This window comes from Vigna umbellata, chromosome 8 (assembly GCF_029865625.1).
Source record: "Vigna umbellata cultivar VRB3 chromosome 8, Vumbellata_1.0, whole genome shotgun sequence".
NCBI classification, from domain to species: domain Eukaryota; kingdom Viridiplantae; phylum Streptophyta; class Magnoliopsida; order Fabales; family Fabaceae; genus Vigna; species Vigna umbellata.
Genome location: NC_142172.1, coordinates 48,833,574 through 48,857,498, shown reverse-complemented (window position 1 = coordinate 48,857,498; position 23,925 = coordinate 48,833,574). Strand labels below are relative to the sequence as shown.

General features: G+C 30.8%; 2 protein-coding genes and 1 long non-coding RNA gene across 3 annotated transcripts; 1 reads left to right on the top strand and 2 right to left on the bottom strand.

The window, feature by feature from the left end:
* The first annotated feature begins 5,639 nt into the window (after positions 1 to 5,639).
* On the top strand, positions 5,640 to 10,335 carry LOC148194873 (uncharacterized). The gene is made up of 2 exons (XR_015781747.1): positions 5,640 to 5,777; positions 9,939 to 10,335. It is a non-coding gene; the product is annotated as an uncharacterized LOC148194873 (long non-coding RNA).
* Positions 5,659 to 14,059, bottom strand: LOC148194872 (coiled-coil domain-containing protein SCD2-like). Its single transcript, XM_088097618.1, has 17 exons — positions 13,624 to 14,059; positions 13,376 to 13,539; positions 13,097 to 13,172; positions 12,926 to 12,967; positions 12,797 to 12,859; positions 12,285 to 12,334; positions 12,171 to 12,198; positions 11,921 to 11,995; positions 11,738 to 11,848; positions 11,593 to 11,653; positions 10,992 to 11,108; positions 10,724 to 10,848; positions 10,568 to 10,637; positions 7,501 to 7,542; positions 7,350 to 7,390; positions 6,898 to 7,024; positions 5,659 to 5,888 (listed from the first exon to the last, which is right to left on the bottom strand). The coding sequence occupies exons 1-17, from the start codon at positions 13,936 to 13,938 to the stop codon at positions 5,779 to 5,781; spliced, it is 1,617 nt and encodes a 538-aa protein (XP_087953744.1). The 5' UTR covers positions 13,939 to 14,059; the 3' UTR covers positions 5,659 to 5,778.
* Positions 14,060 to 16,840: 2,781 nt separating this feature from the next.
* Positions 16,841 to 22,137, bottom strand: LOC124840294 (uncharacterized protein At2g33490-like). Its single transcript, XM_088097307.1, has 11 exons — positions 21,622 to 22,137; positions 21,466 to 21,538; positions 21,309 to 21,383; positions 21,140 to 21,201; positions 20,982 to 21,050; positions 20,591 to 20,619; positions 20,308 to 20,515; positions 19,967 to 20,209; positions 19,172 to 19,255; positions 18,049 to 19,054; positions 16,841 to 17,177 (listed from the first exon to the last, which is right to left on the bottom strand). The coding sequence occupies exons 1-10, from the start codon at positions 21,736 to 21,738 to the stop codon at positions 18,098 to 18,100; spliced, it is 1,917 nt and encodes a 638-aa protein (XP_087953433.1). The 5' UTR covers positions 21,739 to 22,137; the 3' UTR covers positions 16,841 to 17,177; positions 18,049 to 18,097.
* Positions 22,138 to 23,925: the final 1,788 nt, after the last annotated feature.

Below are 23,925 nucleotides of genomic sequence, written 5' to 3'. Positions count from 1 at the left end.
TGGTTCACAGGGTTTTCTTTAATATTTGGCCATCTTTGTCTAGGTATTGTTTTCTATTTGCTGGAGTAGCTCTCCACAAACTTTCGAGTTTAGAAGATGATCATCATCATGAAGAGCATAAGGAGCCACAAGCACTTCTTTATGGACCATTTTCGGCTGCATCAGAGCACACATCTAACCTCGGTTTATGCGCAGATCGTATAACCCCAAATTCGTGGGACGAATGGGTAAGCAACTTCATCCAAGGATAATGATACTTTTAACGATTTTTTTATAACATTTTAACATCGTATCATGTGTATGTTAGTGTTTATGATTATTATTATTGATTCTGACGTAATTTTGGATCAATGATATTAAAATATTGTTAGAAAGTTGTTGTGTATCATTATTCTTAATATAATTTAAAATAATATTAAAAAAGTAGTAGTTATTATTTTTAAAAAGAAAAATTACATTAATATATATATATATATATATATATATATATATATATATAATAATAATAATAATAATAATAATATGATAAAATAATAAGGTATAATAAAATAAAGAGTTAAAATAATAACTTTTAATTTTATCCTATAATCAACATAAGTAAAATACCAATTAAATAATGATAAGATATAGTAGAAAATATATTTAAATGAGTATTTTTTATTAACATAGTCTATAGTTTCTACTTTTTGAATTTATATTTATATTCTTTACAAATTATGAAAGTTATAAAAAAATTATATTTTATTAATGCAAGTACCTTTTGTATTACAAAATATATATAGGATTTTAAAATAATAACTTATAAAAGATGAAGAAGATATTAGAAAACTTATTTGATGTTATTAATTTTTCTATTTATATTTATTTTATTGTATATAAAAGTTATTTTATATTTTATTTTTAAAATGATTTATCTTAAAAATGAAAATATATTTTAGTTTAATTTACTTTTTTACTATTTCAACTTAATTTACTTTTTATTCATATTTATTTTTTCTGTCACAAGTCTTTAAAGAGTTATTTTACTTTTTTTATTATTTTATTTCTGAATAAATTATTATTTTAGTATTTAAATAGTATTACTATTTTTTCATTTCTTAAATCTTTATATCTTTTTCTAAAACTTTAATTATGACTAAAGATAGAATTCTATTACTAATTAATATAATAAATTATATGTATTTTTATTAATTAATATAATAAGCGATATACACATCTAAAAGCTATTTTAAAAATTTGTTGTTTTTTAAAATAAAAAATAATTACTTTTTTAATATTATTAATAAAGACATTTCAACTGTAAAAGTATTTTTTACGTATATGAATATGTTTATTAATAAATAATAAATTATATTTAAAGTATTAAATTTTTCTATATTATTTTTTTCATTCTTAATTTTATCATTTTATAATTTCTAATTATTTATTAAATTATTAAAAAATAATTTATATATAAAGCACTTAATTATTTCTTTTATACTAATTTTTATTTTAATTTTATCTTTTTATGCTTTGTAATTATTTGATCATTTAAAAAAGTTAAATTTAAAATAATATATTTTTAATTTTATTTTTTAAAAGAATATTATTTAAAACAATAATATATGTTTATTAATAATACATATGTTACTGTCATATAAAAAATTGTCTCTCTAAAGAGTTATTTTAACTTATATTGAACTGATTTGCTGTAAAGTGAAAATATATTTCAATTCTATTATTTAATATTTAATATATTATTATTTAGTTATTAAATAGTACTATTAACCTCACAAATTTAAAATATGAGCTATGTTTAAAGATGGAATTATTTTATTAATCAATTTAATCCATGATATCCATCCCTAAAAATTCTTTTAATAGTTACTTCATTTTCAAAATACATAAATAATTACTTTTTTATGTTTTCTTATACACTTTCAATATATTTATTATTAAAAAATATGTTATATTTAAAATATTATTTTTTTACACTATTTTTCATTATTAATTTATCTTTTTTATAATTTCTAATATCTTTCCTTTTATAATTTTATCCTTAGACAGGCTAATTTAAAGTGATTAGAATATGTTTTTAAAGACATGGGTACTGTAGCGTTTTATTAATTAATACTTTTATTTTTTTCAATCATAAAAAAATACAAAATTTTTGAAAACTAAAATCATCAATATTTTGAAAGAAATAACTTTTTCTTTAAGAACTATTTGATTCTTTATTTTTTTATTATGAATGGAAACACGTAAGACTAAGAGTGAGATTTGTTGATTCACTTTTAAACAATTAAATTATTTTCCAAAATCATTTTCAAATAGTTTTTTAATAGATAATCATGATTTCTCATTTGGAATATGTAGAAGCTATGATTAATTATTGTCAAACCAAAAAAATATTTCTAATTCTTTTTGTACTTATTTTTTTATTATTTTTGGAAAAAGTTAAACATTTTAAAAATTACACCAACTACCCACATTTAATTAAAAGTTGTAAGGTGCTAACCCGTTCTTTTATATATAATCGACTTTCAGACCTAAGAATCTTATTTTTTTAGACTATGTTTTATTTACACGAGTTTAACAATAAACATTAGATAAGACTGTTCATACACTAATTAGATGATTATAACAAAAAAATATTATATGTCTCATTTCATACATGAATTGGACAATAATAAAAAAAATTATTAGACAAGTCTAGAAATATATTGATTAGATGAGTATATCAAAAAATTATATGAGTCTATTGATATATTAATTATACCAATAACTCATATTTATTAGATGACTTTAACCATATACATTAAACAAGACATTTCACACACAAAATTAGAGAACTTCATTAATATACATTAGACAAGTTTGTCCATTTACTAGCCAAATGAATCTTACAATACACATTAGAGAGTTATTCATACCTAATTAATTAGTAAAAAATATTAGTCATTTGACATGGTTAATTTACCTTTTTTTATTTATATTTATTTTTTGACACATGTGCATATAACTATTTTATTCTTTTATCTATTTTAATTTTAAATTTATTTGTCTTAAAAATGGAAATACATTTTTATAATATTTTTTATTCTTAATTTTACCGTTTTATAATTTCTAATTACATCATCATTTAATAAATAACTAAAGAATAAAAGTATATAAAGTATTAATTCTTTATATATATATATATATATATATATATATATATATAATTTGTTTACCATGTCATATAAAAAATTTCTCCAAAATTATTTCACTATTTTATCCATTTTACTTGTTTTTAAACCAATATACCAAAAAGTTATTTTAGTCATTTATCTTTTTATTTTAATTTTAAACTTATTTGTCCTAAAAATAAAAATATATTTCTATGATATATTTTCATTCTTAGTTTTATCTATACAAGAATTAGACGACTCTAACAATATACATTAGATAAGTCTATTTATACAAATATTATACAAGTTTATTAATACACATTAGATGACTTTATCCATTCTATGCTTAAACATTAGACAAGTGTGTCTATATATTGATTAGACGAGTCTAACAACACATTACACGAGTTTAACATTACACATTACACCAGATTATTCATACACTACTTTATATTTTTAGCGACTTTACTGCACATATTTATACATATCCTTTATATTTTTAGAGATTTTACTATGTATTTTTAAGATACTCATTATAGAAGTATGAATATACATTTATTAAAAGAGTCTAGCAATACAAGTATGTCCATGTACCAATTAGACAAGTCTAACAATATATATTAAACGAGTTTGACAATACACATTAAACGAGTTTATCCATACACTAATAAGACTAATATAGCAAAAAATCTACATAAGTCTAACAATATATATTAGACGGAATTGTCCACACACTAATGAGAGAATTATATAAAAAAAATATTACATGAGTCAGAGTATATATACAAGCCTATGTTGTTTCTTTGAATTTTGTCATACCAAACCTGTTTACTAAAACAGGGCGATTCGAGCTGTCTTCTATCGCAACTTCAGACTTATCTCCCCGACTCTTCAAGGACTTATGAGTAAAAATTTCAGTTAGACCCACCAAGCACTATACTCAACACAAGTCAAAGTCATTGGACGAGACATCCAACCCTCTCATTCCTTGTGCGCAAGGTAGGGTGACACTCAATCTCTATCTCCACAAAGACCTAATAATCTATTGTATCGCAATACGATCATCATTCGTTCGACAAAATTCCAAGGAAATAATAAAACACTTGCTCCTACATTCATACCATCACAACCATACATATTTCACAATAACCTTTATAAGTCAACCAAATTCATTACCCAACAATTAATTAAAATTCACAAATAATTAAATAAATAAATTTTCACAATTAAATCATTTAATTATTTTTCTACTGACGCACCCCTGTGAAATTATAAATTTTACAACTCGTCTGCCAGAACAAATATTTCTAGTGTACCCCCACTTCTACTAAATTCATAACATATAACAACACCTCAATTAGACAAATATAACAACATACATTAAGAAACTTTATTCATGTACTTATTTGACGAGTCTATTAATACAAAGTAGATGACCCTTCCCATTCTATGATTATTCGAGTCTTACAATATATATTAGACAAATTTGTCTATGTATTGATTAGACAGTCTTACAATATATATTAGACAAATTTATCTATGTATTGATTAGACGAGTTTAGCAATACATAATAAACAAGTGATATTGATTAGACAATTCTAACAACACATTAAACGACTTTATCAATGCATTAATTATATAAGTCTAACAATACACATTAAATCAATTTATTCATACAATGATTTATATTCTTAACAAATCTACTCTACATGGTTATATGTTTATGTATATCTTTTATATAATTAGATAATCTTCTTTATATTTTTGTACGTGTATATGTATTTTTACAAAGTCTATTATTTATATTTTTAAATAAATATTGACATTCTAAAGCTAAAAATCATTTTTCATGTTGATTATATTTAAAACTTAATTATAAATTTATAAATAATTATTTATTTTTCACAATTTCTAAATCCTTTTTAATAAAGATATAAACAAACATCAACCCGCTACGCACGGAATTAAAACTAGTTTTGATAAACTAAAATGAAATCCCCAGCGTCGATGTATGCTTGTATAATAGGTTAAGAAAAGGAATGGAAGGTGGAGAAAAAGGAAAAATGGTTTATTACCCAACCATTAACCAACCAAGCTTTTCTTATACTAATTTGTATGTCTGAGGAGAAACATCTGGAAGCTCTTATAGATAGAAAAGCTTGTGCAGAAGGGGTGGGGGCAAGCGGTGGCAGTGGAGGAGATATGATATGTAAAGCATTCACTTGATGCTCTTTTCTTGGTTTGTTACGTGAACTGTCGGCTTTTAAGCCCTGTACTCTTGATTTTAGCAAGTGAAATAAGATATAATATTAGTTTCATGTTTACATCTTTCTTACCTTTCTGTCGTATTATTTTCTAATACCCTTCATCTATAGATGAGGTTTTCTTTGATTATTATTCTGACAGGTTATCACTGCTAATTATGCCATCAAAAGTGGAAAAGGAGAGCGATTACTTCATCCGTTCCTAAATTCAATCAGTCACAATAACAGTCACTATACCTGGAGCTAACAGAAAGAATAAACTCATTTAAACACAGTGGAAGGTGCACTCTCCAGAAGATTAAAATTCACAATTCATATGCATAAATCAGCAAATCTCTCAAGCAAATTAAGCACACCTTTACAGTTAAGTCCACTTTCGTGCAATAGTTAATTCTTGATCAACCTCCTTTCTGGATGCTTCCCATAGTCGATGTTCAATCCCCAGTTTCCTCAGCTCCGAAAGTCCTTGCTCAACTGGAATTTGAAAAATCCACGTAAGTAATAGAGAGCTAATTTTCTCAATAATACTAAGCAAGTATTGATCCCTTGGCCAACATTGTCAATGGAGGAAAAATTAAAGCATATTTATTATGTGCTTACGTGAAGACTGACACAATAGGAGAAAAGGCTCGAAAAATAATTGGGTATAAAAAACAGAAGGCACGAGAAAGGAACAGTTAGCTATGTTTTCGGTTCATGGTATGGGACATGAAAACACACTAGATAGACAATTGGAACTGCAATACATCAAAATTTCAAGCACAATGAAGCATTTTGATGTGTCCGAAATAAGCACGCTCCATTATAAACACGTAAACAAAGAAGACTCTCCCCCTACCTTGTCATTAACCAATCTAGACTCTAGGCCTACCAGCTGAGACTTGTTGCATGTAATGAGTGTAATTCAACATGTACCACGTGATTAGTAGCAAGGCATTGACTCAAGAAATATTTTACCGGTGACAATAACAGGACAATTTTCTACGAAACTATAGGAGAACAATTCAAATTTCCAAACTAATGTAAAGTGAGTGGAAATTTAGAGGTACATTGCAAAAGCTATTGGAATGTCCTTAACTCTTGGAGAACTTCACTACCATAAGGAGGGGTAAGTTAGTTGGATAAGTAAAACTCACTAGTGTCGTTAATGAACGAAGTCATGGTCCTTTTCTATAAAGGGTCATGTAAAGAAAGAAGATATCACCCAACCCGAAGATTGGGTCTTGTAATGAGAGGGGTACTCTGAAGTTAATCCACAAAACTTGCAATCTTACTTGAGATAATAAATACTTTTAAGATATTCCCGTTGATGAAGGCAAGAGCTGTTAGGCCATGTTAAATTGCTCTTTTGCTATTTCTAACAGTGATAATTTTCAATGTGCATGAAATTTTTCCCCTTCAGAAACCAAATAGTAAAATACTAGATTGAAACATCCACGTGCACTACATAGTAATTAATTAAAACAAAAATTCTAAACGCTACCATCAACAGCATCATGTGATGTAGGTGAATGCCCACTCCGACCAATCCAAAACTGAAGACGTTCTTTGGCTCTGTCCTCCTCTATACCATGAACCTTGGCTCTTCTCCAAAAATATGTCAGCCAAGCCTGTCCACGAAGAGTAAATTCACATAGAAGGCAGCATGTTTCACTAATACAAAGCACACATTTCTAGTAAAACAGAGAACCGTGAGAGTAAATGTCATCTTCACTGCTTACAGATCCAAACTAGATGCAAGCCACTAACATTATGAGGAGGTGAATAATTAAAAAGTACATGCTACAAAAATTAAAATCAAAGAATGGTGTAATCTAGAATCTAGAAAGGATGCCTTCTCATAGCGAAGAAATAAAATACAGTGTAATATACAAACATTTCAAGAAGCTGATAATGTGATAAAGAGCATAAATAGTTCATAAGAGAACAGAATACCTCCTTGAAAAGAACATCTTCAGACTCCTCTGGACTTAATTCTACATAAAAACTAAGATATTTAGCATGGCTTTAACTTGTCATTTGCATTTTTGCACAAAAGGGGCAATGCGTAGCTATTTCAGCTAATAGTAGGGGGGAGAAAACTTACCAAAGGCTTCCATGAACTTAGGGTCCCCCGGTGATTTAATATCTGGCAATGGTAAAAAATGTACAGAATGTTATTAGTACATAAGAATGCCGGATTTTAATATGACAGATTTAATGTTTATAAATAGAATAAAAAGAAACTGCATTGTATTATAGGGGAAAAAAAAGCCAAAGTACAAGAATGATGAAATTAGCTATATATTCTAGAGAGACTCGGACAGAATGCATCTGATCCTAACAATCTGTAACAAAATTAGTTACAGAGGACGGTAGTCAAAACTTGACAGAAAAGAAAGGTTTATTTATAACAGGAGCAAAACTATACTCCAATACCCATAAGCTCTCAAGAAGTGAGAACTAAGAGAACATCAACAACGAGAATTCCCTTGACTAATGACTGAGACATAAACTGGTAACGGTTACCGCTAGAACACATTATTTCTGTCTGTGCCCCACACTACCTGGAAATAAACAAGGGTTGCTTACAATGGGTGTCTCTAGTACTACTTTCTTGCCAATTTCTATACCTTCACTAAACCCAAACACCCTCACCCTGAAATGGTACAGAACATGATGCTCTCTGGCTTTTTGTGCTTGGGGACTCTTAGTTCTTATTCTTTCTTAGAACATGGGTTTAGAGCCAATTTAATCCTACAAAATTTACAAAGTGTGGGTTTCCCCCACGTATATATTGTATTTTGGTCCTATCTCTATCCAACGTGGAACTTGGGTTTTTCCCAATACACCCACCCCGTCATGCCCAGCTCTATGGTACATGAATAGCATGGTGGATGACCATTTTTTAACGGATTAAGGAAGGATTCTAATACCATCTTAAAATGTGAATTTAGATCTTGAAATTTGCCCAATTTTCTCAACCAAGATATTTTGATTCCAAAAGCTTCAAACCTTATGGCCAACATAACAACCTTTTTTCCAATGATTGGAAATACGATGGAATTCAAAAAATTCATACAGCTGATGGCAATTACCTGCCTATCAATGCTGCCAGCGAGATTTCTTCTTTAACTAAAGTTTTTGTGCCTCCTGATCTTTCCACAAGCCCTATTTCTATTGGGAAATTGGTTGATTATAATTGCAATGCCCAGTTTTCTTCTTCTAGTTGTGTTATGCAGGACCAAGTATCCAGGAAAAAAATTATGAAGGGCCCTAAAATTGGATGACTATTTCCTATTCAATATCTTCGTCTACATGTTCTCCTTCTTTGCCTTTATTTTTTCTCTTACTCGTATTGATGTTCAACTTGGAAATAAAGAGTGGCATAAGAGTTAAGATCATCCAAATTCTAATAGCTAGGAATTCAGCCCCTGCAGTAGACCTTGCAACAACATTTGTTTCTTACTTCTCCAAGTCACCAAATTTCCACCCAAGAACAATCGATTCTCTAATCTAATTATGTAACTGGATTTTATTAGCAACTCCATAAGCTCCTTAATCTTTCTTTTGGTTATCCTTATTTCGTATTCATTATTTTCTTCTTGAATTCTTTTCTTTTATCCTAGCCCCAACTTTTGTAACCACTCTTCCTTGAATAGCCTACTCCTCACCATGATGTGCGGGATTTTTTCCTTAGAGGAAATCTTTACAACCTAGGCTTACAATGGTGTTGATTGGGTTGGTTGCCAAATTCTACTGCATGGTGGTGCATTTTTTTTAGGAGATGCATACTTCATGGGAATGTAAGAAACAAAATACAAATCTTCGACTGAACCTAGATATTTTGCTATGTCATCTACATGATCTGAGAATGTGGTCGCATAATCTTTTACTGCAGGTTTGGCTTTTTTTCTATCTGATCCTATTCTTTATGTTGATAATACAAGTTCCACTCAAGTTGCAACAAATCTCATGTTTCATAAATGCACCAAATATATAGAAATAGATTGTCATTATATAAGAGAAGCCTTAGCTAGCCAAGTTACCCCTCTTCCGTATATTTATGCAGCTCTTAAAGAGGTTGATATCTTAACCAACACTATGGCTAAACATTAGCTACTTTTTGGCAAATTGCGAAATTTCATACCCTTTATGTTGTGATAATTATTTTTAGTTAGAAATTACAATTGCACAACACAAATCTTTCTGTTAGGCTGTCATAGTCTTTAATTAAATATTATATTTCAATAATTACTATATAATTAGATGTTACAGTTTCTTATTGATGTTGTGCTGTAAATATAAAGCTTTTACTGGCTACTTAACAAGAATGGTCTTAAGTTAGCAGCAGATCAATATTTTCCCAAATAGTATTCCTGATTTTTTTATGGTTCTTATGATTTTCTGAAACTCTAGTCATCCCAATTCTTGCACAAAGTTTTGCATGTTCCCGAATTGACTAGCAATCTTATCCATATACATTGGCTCACACAAAATTTCAATTGTGTATTGACCATTTTCCGTTTTCATTGTGTCTTCTAGGACCTTCTTGGGGGAAAGAAGATTGGACCTGCTAGAGAGCAGAGTAGGTGCTACTTCTTTTAGCGTATGAAGATTGATGGTGTACTTGGAAAATGGTGTTGTCTTCTAGTCAACAAGCAAACTCCGAAGCTTCACCATGCTAAGTCCTTATTTCTCCATTTCAAAAAAATCGGATAAGTCTTTTCACTATGATATTTGTCAATTTTCAAAACACCATAATGCAACATTTCCTCCTGGTCGCAATAAAAGTCATGCACTTTTGAACTTGTGCATTCTTATGTGTGGTGACCTATTAATGACTCTACACACGGGGCTATGTGGTTTGTGAGATCAATTGATGACTGTACTTGTGTGACATGGTTGTCTTTTGAAGAATAAATATAAGGTTTGTTGAATATTTGTCTATTTCCTCCCTCTTTTTAAAATCAATATGGAAAGTTTATTAAGAGTGTTTGATCTACTGATGATACAAAATATGTGAATCTAATGATATTATTCAAGAGCTAACTTGTGTTAATCTTTCAGAAAAATGTGTTTAGTGGTTTTTAAAATGCTTCTCTTCAATCTATCATTCAAGAGTTATGTAAGCACAAGATAACAAGAATAGTGATAGCAGTAACAATACATACCTGATACTAATTGTCGAGCAGAATTTGGACGCCGCTGTTGAGCTAATGCTTGCACAATTGCATCCTCAACCTTATAGAGAAAGGTAACAAAAATTACTAAGATGACTGAATTTCCCATAACAATATATTTAAGTCATGTAAAATATTTCTGAAAACCTTTAAAGAAGCAAGCTCTTTCAATCCCATTTCAACAGAAAGCATACTTTCGATATTGCCTTCGCCAGTAAGATCATTTAAGTCAGGAACAAGTTTGCTCCTCTTCTCGATTGCATCATCATCACCTGTTTAAAATCATAACAATCATCTCTGGAATTCACGTAATGAAAATCATCACTGTAAAGAAAATATATAACATAGAGCATAGATTTGCCCTACTATGCAGCAAACTAATATGAACTGTACAGTCCAAATCTTTATTTCATGCCTTTTTCCCAGCATTCCTCCTTTGCCTTTTGTCCAGCAGAAACAACGACCTCAAATGGAAGAGGGGCTAAGGATGACCAAAGTTCATACTTCGAAACTGCAACATCTGCACAGATGCCTATAACCATGGAAGAAGTTACACTACATGGAATTACTCACTTATCTAGATCAGCTGAATTCAAACTTGATATATAGACAAAGTATAGTTCTATATGCATGCAATCATACAAAAATTATAAAACTCATTAAAAGCTTCAGTAATGTATTCCAGTGCAGTTGAGATGTTTTTGCCTCTCACCAGAAGAAAAGCGAAAAAAGGACGATATAGCTTGGTTTATTTTGTAGCTACATACCAATGTGTTAACTTAACATCACTCTATTGATTAATGATAATACTAACATGCATAAATTCTGAAAGAACTATAATAAAGAGCTGTGAAAGCTTATTCAGAAATACAATAATGTGATTGACATAAATTCTGTCAAAAGTGATTGACATACAGAACAAATTGATAATAAAATGACTCAATAGTCATGTCCACAAGAAATACAATAATGCTTCTCCCAAAAGAAAAGAAAAGTTAAAACAGACAGTAGCGTACCATATTTTGCAGCTAAACCCCAATAACGAGCAAGCCAACACCTCTTTAGAACAACTTCTTCCTGACAAGAAAGTAATTATATATAACAAGTTTTCTAAGTAATTCACAAATACCAATGAACTCCTACTACCGTGGAAATATGTACCATTTCTTTCTGAGTTAATATCATTCTTTGAGTCATTGATCGAAGAGCTTTTACTTCAGATTCAGCTCCATTAAGCTGTCTCACTGCAGCCTCAGTCTCAACTTTTGCATTCTGTTTCAGAAGAAAAAAATTAAACACATATAGCAGCCTGTGTTGAGAATGTTAAAAAAGTGGCATATTCACCTCAATTTCAGCCTGTAGAGATGTGATTTCCTTATCAACTCCATCCTTTGAGCCTTTGGCATTCTTAAGTGCAGCCTGTGAAATAAAAAGCTTTGCTGAAAGAATTCTTCACAAGGGGATTAAGCAAGAAATCGAATACCAAACTATTTTGCTAAACAATATCTTGATTCCCCTTGATGGTATAAATCAACTATGTTCAGAGTTTGTACAACATGCAACTCAAGAGTTCAATTTATTACCACCACACTACCTCTCTTTGACGCAATGCTGCTTCCTTTCTGCAATTCAGTAATAAGGGAATGTCATACACCGTACTAAGCGAATGAAAACCCATTTGCAACAGTTTTAACTTTAACTCACACACCTGCTCAAGAGTTTGGCTTCCAAAGATACACCTTCTCCGAGGGAAGCAACCTACAAAGTCAGATGAAAAATTATAAATTGCACATGAAAGAAATCTCGTTGACACATACACTCATGTATAAACATAAATATCTAAGCCAAGTAATAAAATTTCAAAACTAAAAAGGAAAGTTCAATTAACTAGAGAGAAACTCTTAAAACATGGACTAAAGGTAGTTACTACTGGGCCTAAGGTCACATTCTTCCAGTAAAGCTTAGTAGATTACAATAACCAACTAGGTGCACAAATACAACCCAATCCAGCGTGGTAAAAATGGTGATTTATGCTAAACAATAAACAGAATCTGAAATCAAAAGCAACAGGGAATTCTTAATCAGAAGCAGTGTAATAAGCAAGTATGAATTAGGGACTCTTAATGTATCAACCAAGAACAAGGAGACAACAACTCAGAAGGCCATTATCAAGTGTGGAAACTAGAGTACTGTATACCAAAAATTAAAAAAAGCCAGCACCTGCTTCTCAAGCTCCCTAATTCTGGCCTCTGATTCCTTGCATCTCTCTTCCTCGAGTCTAAGCTGCATGGTAGAAACGCTTGAATACTTACGAATGATGTGAGTTCAAAACAAAGTCGACCGTAGTACCTTGTCTAGAATAATTTCATTCTCTTCCTGCAGCATATCAACCTGCAGGTAGAGCAGAGATTTGTTTAAGTGAATTTAGAAGGGCGTGGGCCTCAGAAATTAACACGTTGAATTCTGTTTCATTGAAAGTTAGAAACACGAAAAAAAAAATTGGAAAGAGAGGTAATTAACCTCATCGCGAAGTACAGAAGCCTCACGCTGATGTCCTGAATCTTTTGGTAGAACGAATCCAGTATCAAACGGAAACCTGTAAATTTAATGGAATCCCGAATTGTAATTGTAGTTTAGGGAGTGGACAGGCAGGCATTATTATACACATACACACTCACATAAAAGGAAGCGGCAGTATGAAAAAACAATGTGGAAAGGGGTACGCATTGTATGAATCTATTAGTTATAGAATAAGATATGACGTAAACGGGAAGAAATGCGAAGGGAATGAGAATTTACCTTTTATCTTTGGGCTTACTACTAAGGATGGGAGGGTCTAAGGAAGGAACAGGAGCTGGAGTCTTGAGGCTTAGCGGTGGTCTGTTAGTAGCAGGTGGAGTTGGTGCTGGTGCTGGTGCTGGTGCGCGAAGATACATTGATTCTTCCGGGAGGTTTCGAGGTACCTGATAAGTTACGAGGTGAATAAGGAAAGGAAGTCAGTTAATGATGGATGGGGTAAATGTGAAGTGGAATGGGAAGAATCGGACCGCGGCAGGAGATGGCGATCTGAGAGCGGCAGTGGACTTAGCAGAGTTCCTGGAGAGAGATAGAGGCGGGGGAGCAGTGTAGCGAAAACCTAGATCTTCGCCGTCGTCGTCGTCTTCATCGTCGTCGGCAGTCTGAGAAGCCATGACCTGAGCGAGGCGCTGAGCAGCGGCTTTGGCAGCAACATTCTGAGTCCTTTTGACGGTTGAAATTCCAGTTGCAGTGAGGGTGAGGGAGGAAGAACGAGAATGGCCATTACGTGAGTGTGATGGCGACGACATCACATTCCCAGATTCACTGCTCCATTTCCGCTCCATCTCTCTTTCCCCTTTACCCTTTGCAAATTGATGTCTGTTCACTCCTGGTTAGTCGGTCAGTACTTCTACTAGTACTGCTTCAATGTCAATGCTTGTCACTCACCATTTTGGTCCACTCTTTTCTTTTTCCTTTTAAAATTCAATAACCGTTACTAATTTTATATCATTTTCCTCCATTTCCTTATTACGTTATAATTATTCAACTAAAATTACACTAAAGATAATAAATTAACAATTCCTACTTTTAATTCCTCATTCGTTGAAGAAGAATGAGATAAAGATGATGCTCGATGTGTGTGTGTATATATATATATATATATATATATATATATATCGATTCACTTATTTTTAAAACAAAATGTTGAAAGACATAATTTGAATTTGAATTTTTTATTTTATTTTAAATTTACTACTCAAGTTAATTTGATGATAGATACATTTAATTTGTATTAAGGAATCACTGACATATTTTCTTTATTGTATTTATGAAAATAAAAAGAATTATTTCCTGTATATTAATATGCATTTAATAATTAGCATCTATTTTCAATGTATCTATTTCATGTTTTTTTGAGGAAGAGAACTTTATTATATTTTTAGAAGAAATTATTGAGGTGTTGAAAAAAGAAAAAAATGCTTAAGATTCATCAATAAAATTAATTATGATATAAATTTTGTATTGGTATTTTGTACAGGCTTTGTTCACATCTAAGATGAATTTGATACAGTGTGAAAGAGGAGATAGGAAAACTACCGTGGTGTTGTTTATTTTTAGGAATGTAGAAGTGAAAATAAATGAATTTAAAGTAAAAATTTATTAAAATTTGTGAAAGATTTAATGGACAAAATGTTTTAATAAATAAAGGAAGTTACATATCTGTCCTCCAAGAAAACCAGTCCAAGAATCCATTTCCGAGTCCACATGTTTCCGTCCATTCCATGCAATCCAAAATCAGTTCTGACGTGAACAACGCAGCCAAAACTGTTTCTCAACCAAACAAAATCGGTTCTCATCATATGGGAATTCGTTCTCCAACATCAGTAACACCACAAAAACGATCTTGCAAACATGAAATCAGTTCTTCGACAAGATCACCAACACATAATCGATTCTACAAATATGAATCGATTCTTCAAAAGCTAAAATGGTTAACGTCAATGGAATGAATTCTAAAAAACCCAGAAAAGATTCATCGTCTAAAAAAAAGCAGAGGGCCACTTTTATAAATTCCCACTTGCTGAACTGGCTTTTTGCTTCTCATCGGCTCATGTTGGTGATGATTATCATCTCTCTCACGCAAATAATCACTTTAAATTAATTACTCTCAAATCAATTAAAAGAAACATTAATTACTCTCTCTTTCATCCATGCTAACAGTGAATTCCTGAAAGTGAACACAATGTTAGTTATATTTTGATGATTGAAGTATATAAGTACATTATAAAACAATTGAAATATCACTTTGTAATTAAATTAATTAAATTTATGTATTGTGTTGAAAGTTTTTAAAGGCTGTACTGGTTAAATTTTTATAAGTAGTCACATATTATTATCAAATAATTATAGAAAAAAATTAACGATGAAAATGTTACAAAACTTTCATATACATTAAATATTTGCTAAATTATGAAAGAAAAATTGAAAAATAATATTTTTAAATATCACTGATAATGGAAAAAACGTGAATTGCTGATTCTTAAGTAAACAATAATCATAACTACTTTTTAATATTTAAATAATATTAATATTTAAATATTGTTAATAATTTCTATTCAAATATTTTTTAATAAATAAAATTATTAGTAATAGAAATATTAACTATTGATTAATTATTCAAAATTTAATTTTATAAAATTATATTTTTTATTTAGAATCACGAGATTGATGCTATTTTTTAAAATACTAATTTTTTTAAAAAAAATTATTGTAATTAATTTTTTTTTCATTAAATTTGTTTATATTACAATTTACATTAATTTTATTATTTAATTTATATTTGGAAAACTTGTTTTAAATAATTTAATTTAAAATGGAGAAACAAAATAAAACATTATCGTGAATATCTATGAATATTGTAAATATAAAAAAAGATAAATAATGAGACATATTTTTTAACCGAAAACACTAGTTATACCTGTCCCGTTCTCATTCAGGATTGCATACATGTTATATTTTCATTGTATAAGCCCCTATTGATGTGACAATATTACTAACAAGGAAATTGATACGTTAAATTGTTGCACCAAATCCTACAAACTTTTTCATTCTACTACCCATAAGGCAAAACAAAATAAATAAGTGAAGAGATAAGCAATCTGGATTAAAATTTTGAAATCGTTACTCATTAAGAAGTTTGTGTTCTTCCAAAAAATTATTATTCAGTGCAGGACCTTTGACAGCGTGATCATGTAGTAGAGCGTGAGATGTTTTACGCAACACAATTTGGTGCCTAAGATCAATGTGTGACTATTGGAGACTTAGTTTTCCTTTAATATGAAAAACTCAAATGCTAACAGATTCCAACTTCCATAGTTCCATTTATTGATGCTATTTAAAAAATATCTTTGCATTTAATTCTAGGGACTGTAATTTTTTTTCTTATAGTTAAAATTTCAATAACATATTTCCCCCCTAGCATACCTTAACCCTTACACTATTTTACACATGTATTTATTGGGAGAAAGAAATGAGTAAAACAATTTACACATGTAGTTTCTCCAAAATAACCTTAAATAAAGAATAAAGAATCCAAACATAGCAATTGGCAGTGGCATTACCGGGGTTTCAAGAGAGCTTTTGACCAAAGTTTCTAGTGAAAAAATATAAATTGAATGTGAATACTCCAATGGTTCCTTAAAATTGAATAGTGTTGTAATTAAAAAGATTAAGAGGGTATTGTAGTAAGATTTAGAATGATTTGTCACTTTTCGCCCTAAAGTGAACTTTCTCGCATTAAATAGCTTGCTTAAAAGAAAAATTCCACAGCTCAATACATGGTCATTTATTTCACTAAAAATTAAAAATTGAATAATCGCCCCCATTGCTGGGTGAATTAACAATAATAACGACAGAAAAAGAATTATAAAGGAATATTTACAGATTTGCAACCGTACCAAACTATGAGAAACAAAACTTGACCCTCACGATATTGAATAGAGCATACCTTCTTAAAAACAGTTAATCTGCTTAAGTGCCATACCTGGGTCATTGAATATTATTAATATAAGCATGTACATCCCTGAAATCAAGAAATAAACTGGGTTAAACAAATTTTGCTTATAGGATTATTTATACTACGAGCATAGTAAGCCAATTTTGGTTTTAAATGTGTAAAAACATACCATGCAGGCTTCTACAAATTGGGATGAAAAAGAATGGACTGGGAGTAACTAATTTGAATAGAGATTATATTCTGTTGTTTCAGAGGCCTCGTCCAACCCAAAGTTTGGGAGGAGGGGAATCAAGAGGGTGAAGAAAATTCAGAGTATTGGTTGAATAGGATGACATAGAATCCGTCATGTTCCATTCCATTATTTTTAGTTTTAAGAAGCGTATTGGTAAATAGTACCCTTTGAACAATGGTTAAGGAACATCTACTTTTCACCCTATTAAAGGCTTATAAATACTTGACAAATCAAGTACAAAATGTTATTACGTTTTCAAAATTTCTGTATAATACATGTTTTTGAGTTCATTAAATATTTATACTTTTCCTTCTTTAATCAAACACCCTAGAGGTGCCCGCTAGCATTTGGTTTTAAGAAATTCAAACAACATAATTAATGTCATTTAATTTAAATCCTTTCTACCAATTCAAACAGCTTAAAGATCCCGTGCTTGCACTTCGAATAGATTCAATGCCAATTCACATTTCTAGTATGTGAAGAGGTGTCTATGAAAGAGCATAATAAATATAGGGCTTTCCATGAACTTAATATATGGGATTGAGTGATAACCCTCGTGTCCATATTATTTCTCTTGAAACCAAGTAGACTTTTCAATTTAACATGAAACTTCAATTACATTCAATAATTAATAACAAATACTTACTTAAACCGTGAAAACAAAAAACAAGTAATTAAACAAAAATAGTCCATTTTAAATATTACCTCCAGACAAGGCAACCCGAGCAACAGGCCGACAGCCGTCTCATGATGGCTAACTAGTAGATGAAGCAATGTACAACGGAGGAGGAGAATCAACATACTCGGATATTGATGATCTGTTAGGGTCTTCTGGAGGTCTTGACCCATCTAATGCTGTAACTTTAGCACTGCTAGAAGGTATGGAGAAACTTCGAGGCATTGCTGAAGGAGGCATTGGCAATGGAGATGCTGCATTTGATGTAACCAAATTATTTCGAGCAGAAAGCTGGGGACCTCGGGACACCAATGGACCTGAATGACCCACCAAACCTAAAAGCTTAGAATTGGATGCGGAAATGGTTGGAGGCCTTGGAAGTTCATGAAGCTCATTTATTTTTGGTGAAGATGAAAGAGGGGGAGAAGCACTAGGAGATACTTTTGGAGATGATGATGATGGAAACTGAGGAATTGATGTCCGTAAAAGAGGTCCAGAAAACAACTGGACACTCTCTACAGAAACAGGCTTGGTTGGCCAAGCATTACTTACCAATGGACCAGAAAAGGCTTGTCTTTTAATCTTTTTAGAGTAAGCAGTAACAAAGTCATGATTTGAGGATAAATTACCATCAATTGAAGGAGGTGGCAATCTAGTGGTAGCAGTATTGGTATTACTCTCCTTGACTACAGACTGCACAGTCCTAACATTCGGACCAGAAAATGCCCCATCTCCAAAAGTTTTTCCATATTTCTTCTGTTCCAGTGGGGATGAATGCCACAAATTCTTCATAGGCTCATCTAAATTTGCCTTTATTTTGGAAGGTATTTGCTTACTTGACGTCGGAGATACGGTACTCTTTGCATCAACTGGTGTAGGCAGCACATATGAATTGAACTTCCGTGATAAAGTTGGCCGCATCTTACTCAGCCTTTCTCTAGAATCATATTTATTATCAGCTAAAAGTGGGGCAGATTGGCTCGCTGACCTAACCCTAAAGGAGAATGAATTCCTGCGAAGCTTATCCAAGTTTTCCTACACAATAAACAACACGCATATTTATAAGAGTTCAAAAATTTTAGATTATAAGGAAATTAACTAATCTCGTTTCAAATGCATCAAGAGGCCTCCACTTGGGTCATATATATCAACCTGTGTAGTATTTCCAGTCCTAAATCCAGTGAGGTTTTTGTTTTTCCTTCCCTTTGCTTTTATGGGTTGAAGAAGCATGCATGACTCAACATTTCAAAAAGAGAGTAATTAGGCCAATCTAAGATTTTTATAGACAAAAATTAAAACCAGAAGTATGGATATGATCCAAAAAATTGAAAATCATAAGGTTAGTGTACAACTTTCATATAAACTATATGGATAGACAAGAGATATTGATATTCCAGGTTATATTCTGGATTTTCTTAGTTCTTAATCCACCCTTCCAGTTTTCATCCAAACTGAATTAGTTGTTCACACAATTACATTTGAAAACAATATTACAGATGAAAAGTTCCTGCACATAAGAACATCACTTAGGGTTTAAAACCACAACTGCTAGGAATGAAAATAAAGAGAGGGGAGAGAATATGGGGAGTGTATAGCAGGAGGAATACGAAATTCCGTGAGAGGTTTAGGTGGGATGTAAGGTGGATAGGGGGCCTACTTCCCATCATCACACCCGACATCTATCACTACTTGTGTGCTCAATGAATTCCTACTCATATTGATGCAGGTTTGCTGGAATGGTTGCTCAATCATGGTAATGTTCATTTCTCAATGTGATTGAAATATGAAAAAGACGTTAAAAAAATTACTACTTTTTCTAGTTTCGAAAGGTAGTTTGAGTTGTCTAATGTAGAAACATCTTGCTCGTGTTCATTTCTCAATGTGATTGAAATATTCAAAAGACGTTAAAAAACATTACTAATTTTTCTAGTTTCGAAAGGTAGTCACCTTCTTTGAGTTGTCTAATGTAGAAACATCTTGCTCGTGTTCATTTTGTGTATAGTCAAAACTCAGCTCCCCATCATCATTCTCATCATGGCTGTCACCATCTTCATCTTCATCTTCGTCATCATCATCATCCTCCCCTTCAATACCAATGAAGTGGTAATCAATGTGATGTTCTTCTGTTACTAATTTTACGTGCGGCTCTGCTGTCTCAAGAGATTTAACTGCTGTCTTGAAGAAACACAACTGTTTCGGGGGATAAAGGAGGCAGTATCAAAGGAAAGAAACATTAAAAATGAATAACTCTCCCACACTGGAAAGTAAATATTGGGAACAAGTAAAACCTGAGCTGCATGGTGACGTGCTGCCTGTGTTAGAAGGCTCCACGATTGACCTTGCTTCAGAGATTTCAAGCGGAAAACAAATAAGGTGGCCTCCTCATCATATTCATCACGAGCAATTTGTAACTGCTGCAAGGAAATAGTCTCTGCTCTTCCGCTTCTAGACCTACCTCTTTCTCTATATCTTGTTAACATGGACTCGTATGCAACTCTGCAGATTATAGACCGAAAAGATAAGGCGCGAATCACATTCAAAGACAATTATATCCAATAAAACACGCCAAACCTTTTTTCGTCACAATGTCGCTTCATCTCCTGTTTCAACGTGAAGGAAAAAAAATAATAAATAATCATTTGCAAAAAGGATAGAGCAAGATATGGTAAAGTCAACAAATAAGCGAGGAATGTTGTTGGGGGATATAAGGTTGGGTTGGAGGTAAGGTAGAGAAAGGTGGTCGGAGGTGGGAGTACCCACTAAGATAAAACTAACATATTAAATTTGTCGAATAAAAAAAGAAGCTAGGAATCTTGTTTGGATGAAATATAATCATTGAAATAATTGTGTTGATGGGCGTACTGTAAGGGAGTTAAAAATGGTGGTAATATTAGGAAGCAAATAAAGAAGGGTAGTCCAAATATGAATGAAGGAGATAAAGATTGGATTAGATAGAAGAAACCTCAACAATTCGAAGTTCATTGAGAAGAGAGTCCGAGGGAACGGTAATTGTCTGGGTAATATGAGAGCGCTGAAATTACAAAAAGGGAAAAAGGATTAGAAAAGCAAAGAGAGAGATTGTTGAAGATTTAGGTTAGTAGGGAATGAGTAGGGACTGACATATTTATCAATGAGCTTCTGGAGTTGAAACTGCATTTTACCAAGCATTATGAGAACTTTGCCTGCATGAGCGCATCAAATGGAAAATAGAAAGAGAAAGAGAAAGTTAGTTGGTAGTTGGGTATGATGAGTGAGTTTATGTAGTGTAGGAGAGATAAGAGCATAGTACCGCTTTCTTCATCGTCATGCAAGGCGGTGTTCTGAAGAAGGCAAGAGCCCAATTCTCCCAAGGATTCTGAGAATTCTGGAAGAGAAGAAAGTTTCCATAATTGATGTGTCTTAAAATAAATAAATAAAAAATAGAAAGGAACAGGAACAGGAGATACCATAAGCACTATTGGCGGCCGCGGCAGCCGCGGAAAGCAAGCTATCGTAGCAGTCTCTCATGTCTTCCATGTCCTGAAGTGGATGAAGACTTGAGTGTGAATATGAATTAGAAATTGAACCCTAAAATTAAAATTGAAAGGAAAGAAAAGAAAAACCTGGGTAGCCTGAGCGAGGTCCTCTAACTGGGACAAAGGCAGAATGTTAGAGCGGTCACGGTGATGGTGATGCTTCTCTAACGTCAGAACTCCCAACTTTCTCAGAGACCTCTTCATCTTTTACGCAAAGGAATGGATCAGAGAACCGTGGCTTCGCTCTCTCTCTATATCTATCTATCCCTGCCTCTGATGAATGAATGGTAAGTCAGTGAAGGAGGTAACTGCATAACAAGTTGAGCTGAGCTGAGCTCCGAAATTCCAAATCCAATTAACAAACTCTTATTACTATTTCTTTCTTTCTTTCTTTCCTTCTTGGCTTTTTCCTTTTCTCTCCCGCGTTTCGACACAATTTCTTTATCAAACCTAATCCTCCTCCTAAATTCCAACACATCCTGCATTTAATTAACAAATATATAATTAAATAAATGTTTTAACGTCTGAACTAAATTTGCATTGGCATGATTTTGTATGGTCAATGAGTGTATAATTGGAGATGTAATAGTGTGGGCGAAATCACTTCCGAAATGTTTGACCCTTTACAAAAGAAAACAAAATATCAAGTTCTAAGTAGTTTCGAGAATAGAAGACCAGACCATGATTCCTGAAGGGAACAAAGAAAAATAAGACTTTCATTTTATTTTTTGGTCAACAAAACGTGTTCCCTGACGTGAATTCCAAGTTATTTACTCTCAATAACCTCCTTTTGGTCCCACACCTCATTCTAACTCCTTCTTTGATGTTATTTTTATTTTAATTTTATGATGAAATATGTTTTTTTTAACTTTAATTAAAATTAGAATTTTTTTTAATTTTAATTGAATTAAATTTTATAATTTTAAAAATTAAATTTTTTAATAAAATTTTGTAAAATTTATTTAATAATTTAAATATATTTTATAATAATATTTAAGTTGTTTATATGATATTTTTTTAATATTAATTAAGAACACAATTCAACCTTAAATACCTTAATAAAATTTAATTACAAAAATTAAATTCATACAATTTTAAAAATAAAAAATTAAATTAATTCAAAATTTTAACAATAGATTAATTTTTAAAAGTTAAGAAAAAAATATTTAATCCTTAATTTTAAAAAACAAAATTCACTCTGAGTTATGCTGAACTTTTTTTTTTTAAAGAACCTTCTCTTTTATTACTTTTAGAACAAATCTTGCTCCATTTACATATATATTGCCACCTCATTATACTTCCACTTCCAATAAATTTGTATATCCATTCTATAATAATTTTTTTTTCTTTATACAAAAAAATAATTTTTTAATGACCATATAGTTATGAATGCTGTTTGTTTAAAAAGATGGATTCTGAACAGAAAGAAAGAACTAGGATGGTTCGGGTTTGTATTTTGATTCATCCGGAATAAATGCAGATACACTTTTCGTATTTGTCAATGACAAGAAGAAAGAAAGAAAGGTCATGTGACTTTATTATATTACACATTTATCCATTCAAGTTACACGTTAAAATCTCCAAATTTCAAATTTACAAATTACATTACATGTTACTTATACATAAAATCAGTTATTGTTACTTATATAACTTACCATAGTTAATTATATAACACAATATAATAATACTAATAAGTAAAAAAAAAAATACAAGAATAATAATAATAATAATAATTTAATAAATTTTTTATTAATAATAAAAAAATTTAAAAATAATATATTAATATTAATAAAAATATTCATTAATAAATAATAATAATAATGCATTTATATAAAAAAATAAGTTATTAATAATAAAAATTAAAAATGATAATAATTATAATTATTATAAAATTAAAATAAATAACAACATATAATTTATAATATTACTACTGTTAGTATTAGAGAATTAAAATAATAATAATAGTAAAAGTAAATTTATAAATTAATATTAAAACTATATTAATTAAAATTACTTATTATAATAAAATAATTTAATCATTTCATAAATATCATTTTTTTATTTTTGAATATATTGTATCAATCAAATCATTAAAAAAATCTATTTAATATAAATAACTTATCTTTTCTCTCTCTTTTCCTTCATTTCCATCATTTCTCAGTCTATCAAATTTAGCACTTAGAATAAACACATCCTAAAAGAAGGTTATCAAGTAATTGGTGGGTTACCAAAAAAATATTTCTCTTCTTTTTTATGTGAAAGAATTTGAGTTTTCTGCCTTTTGTATTCACGTGTGGTGGAATACTACAGTTTGAAAATATAAATCATTTCAACTTTTAAAAAACAAATTTTAAAATTTAAATAAAAAAAATTGTATTAATTTTCTAACTT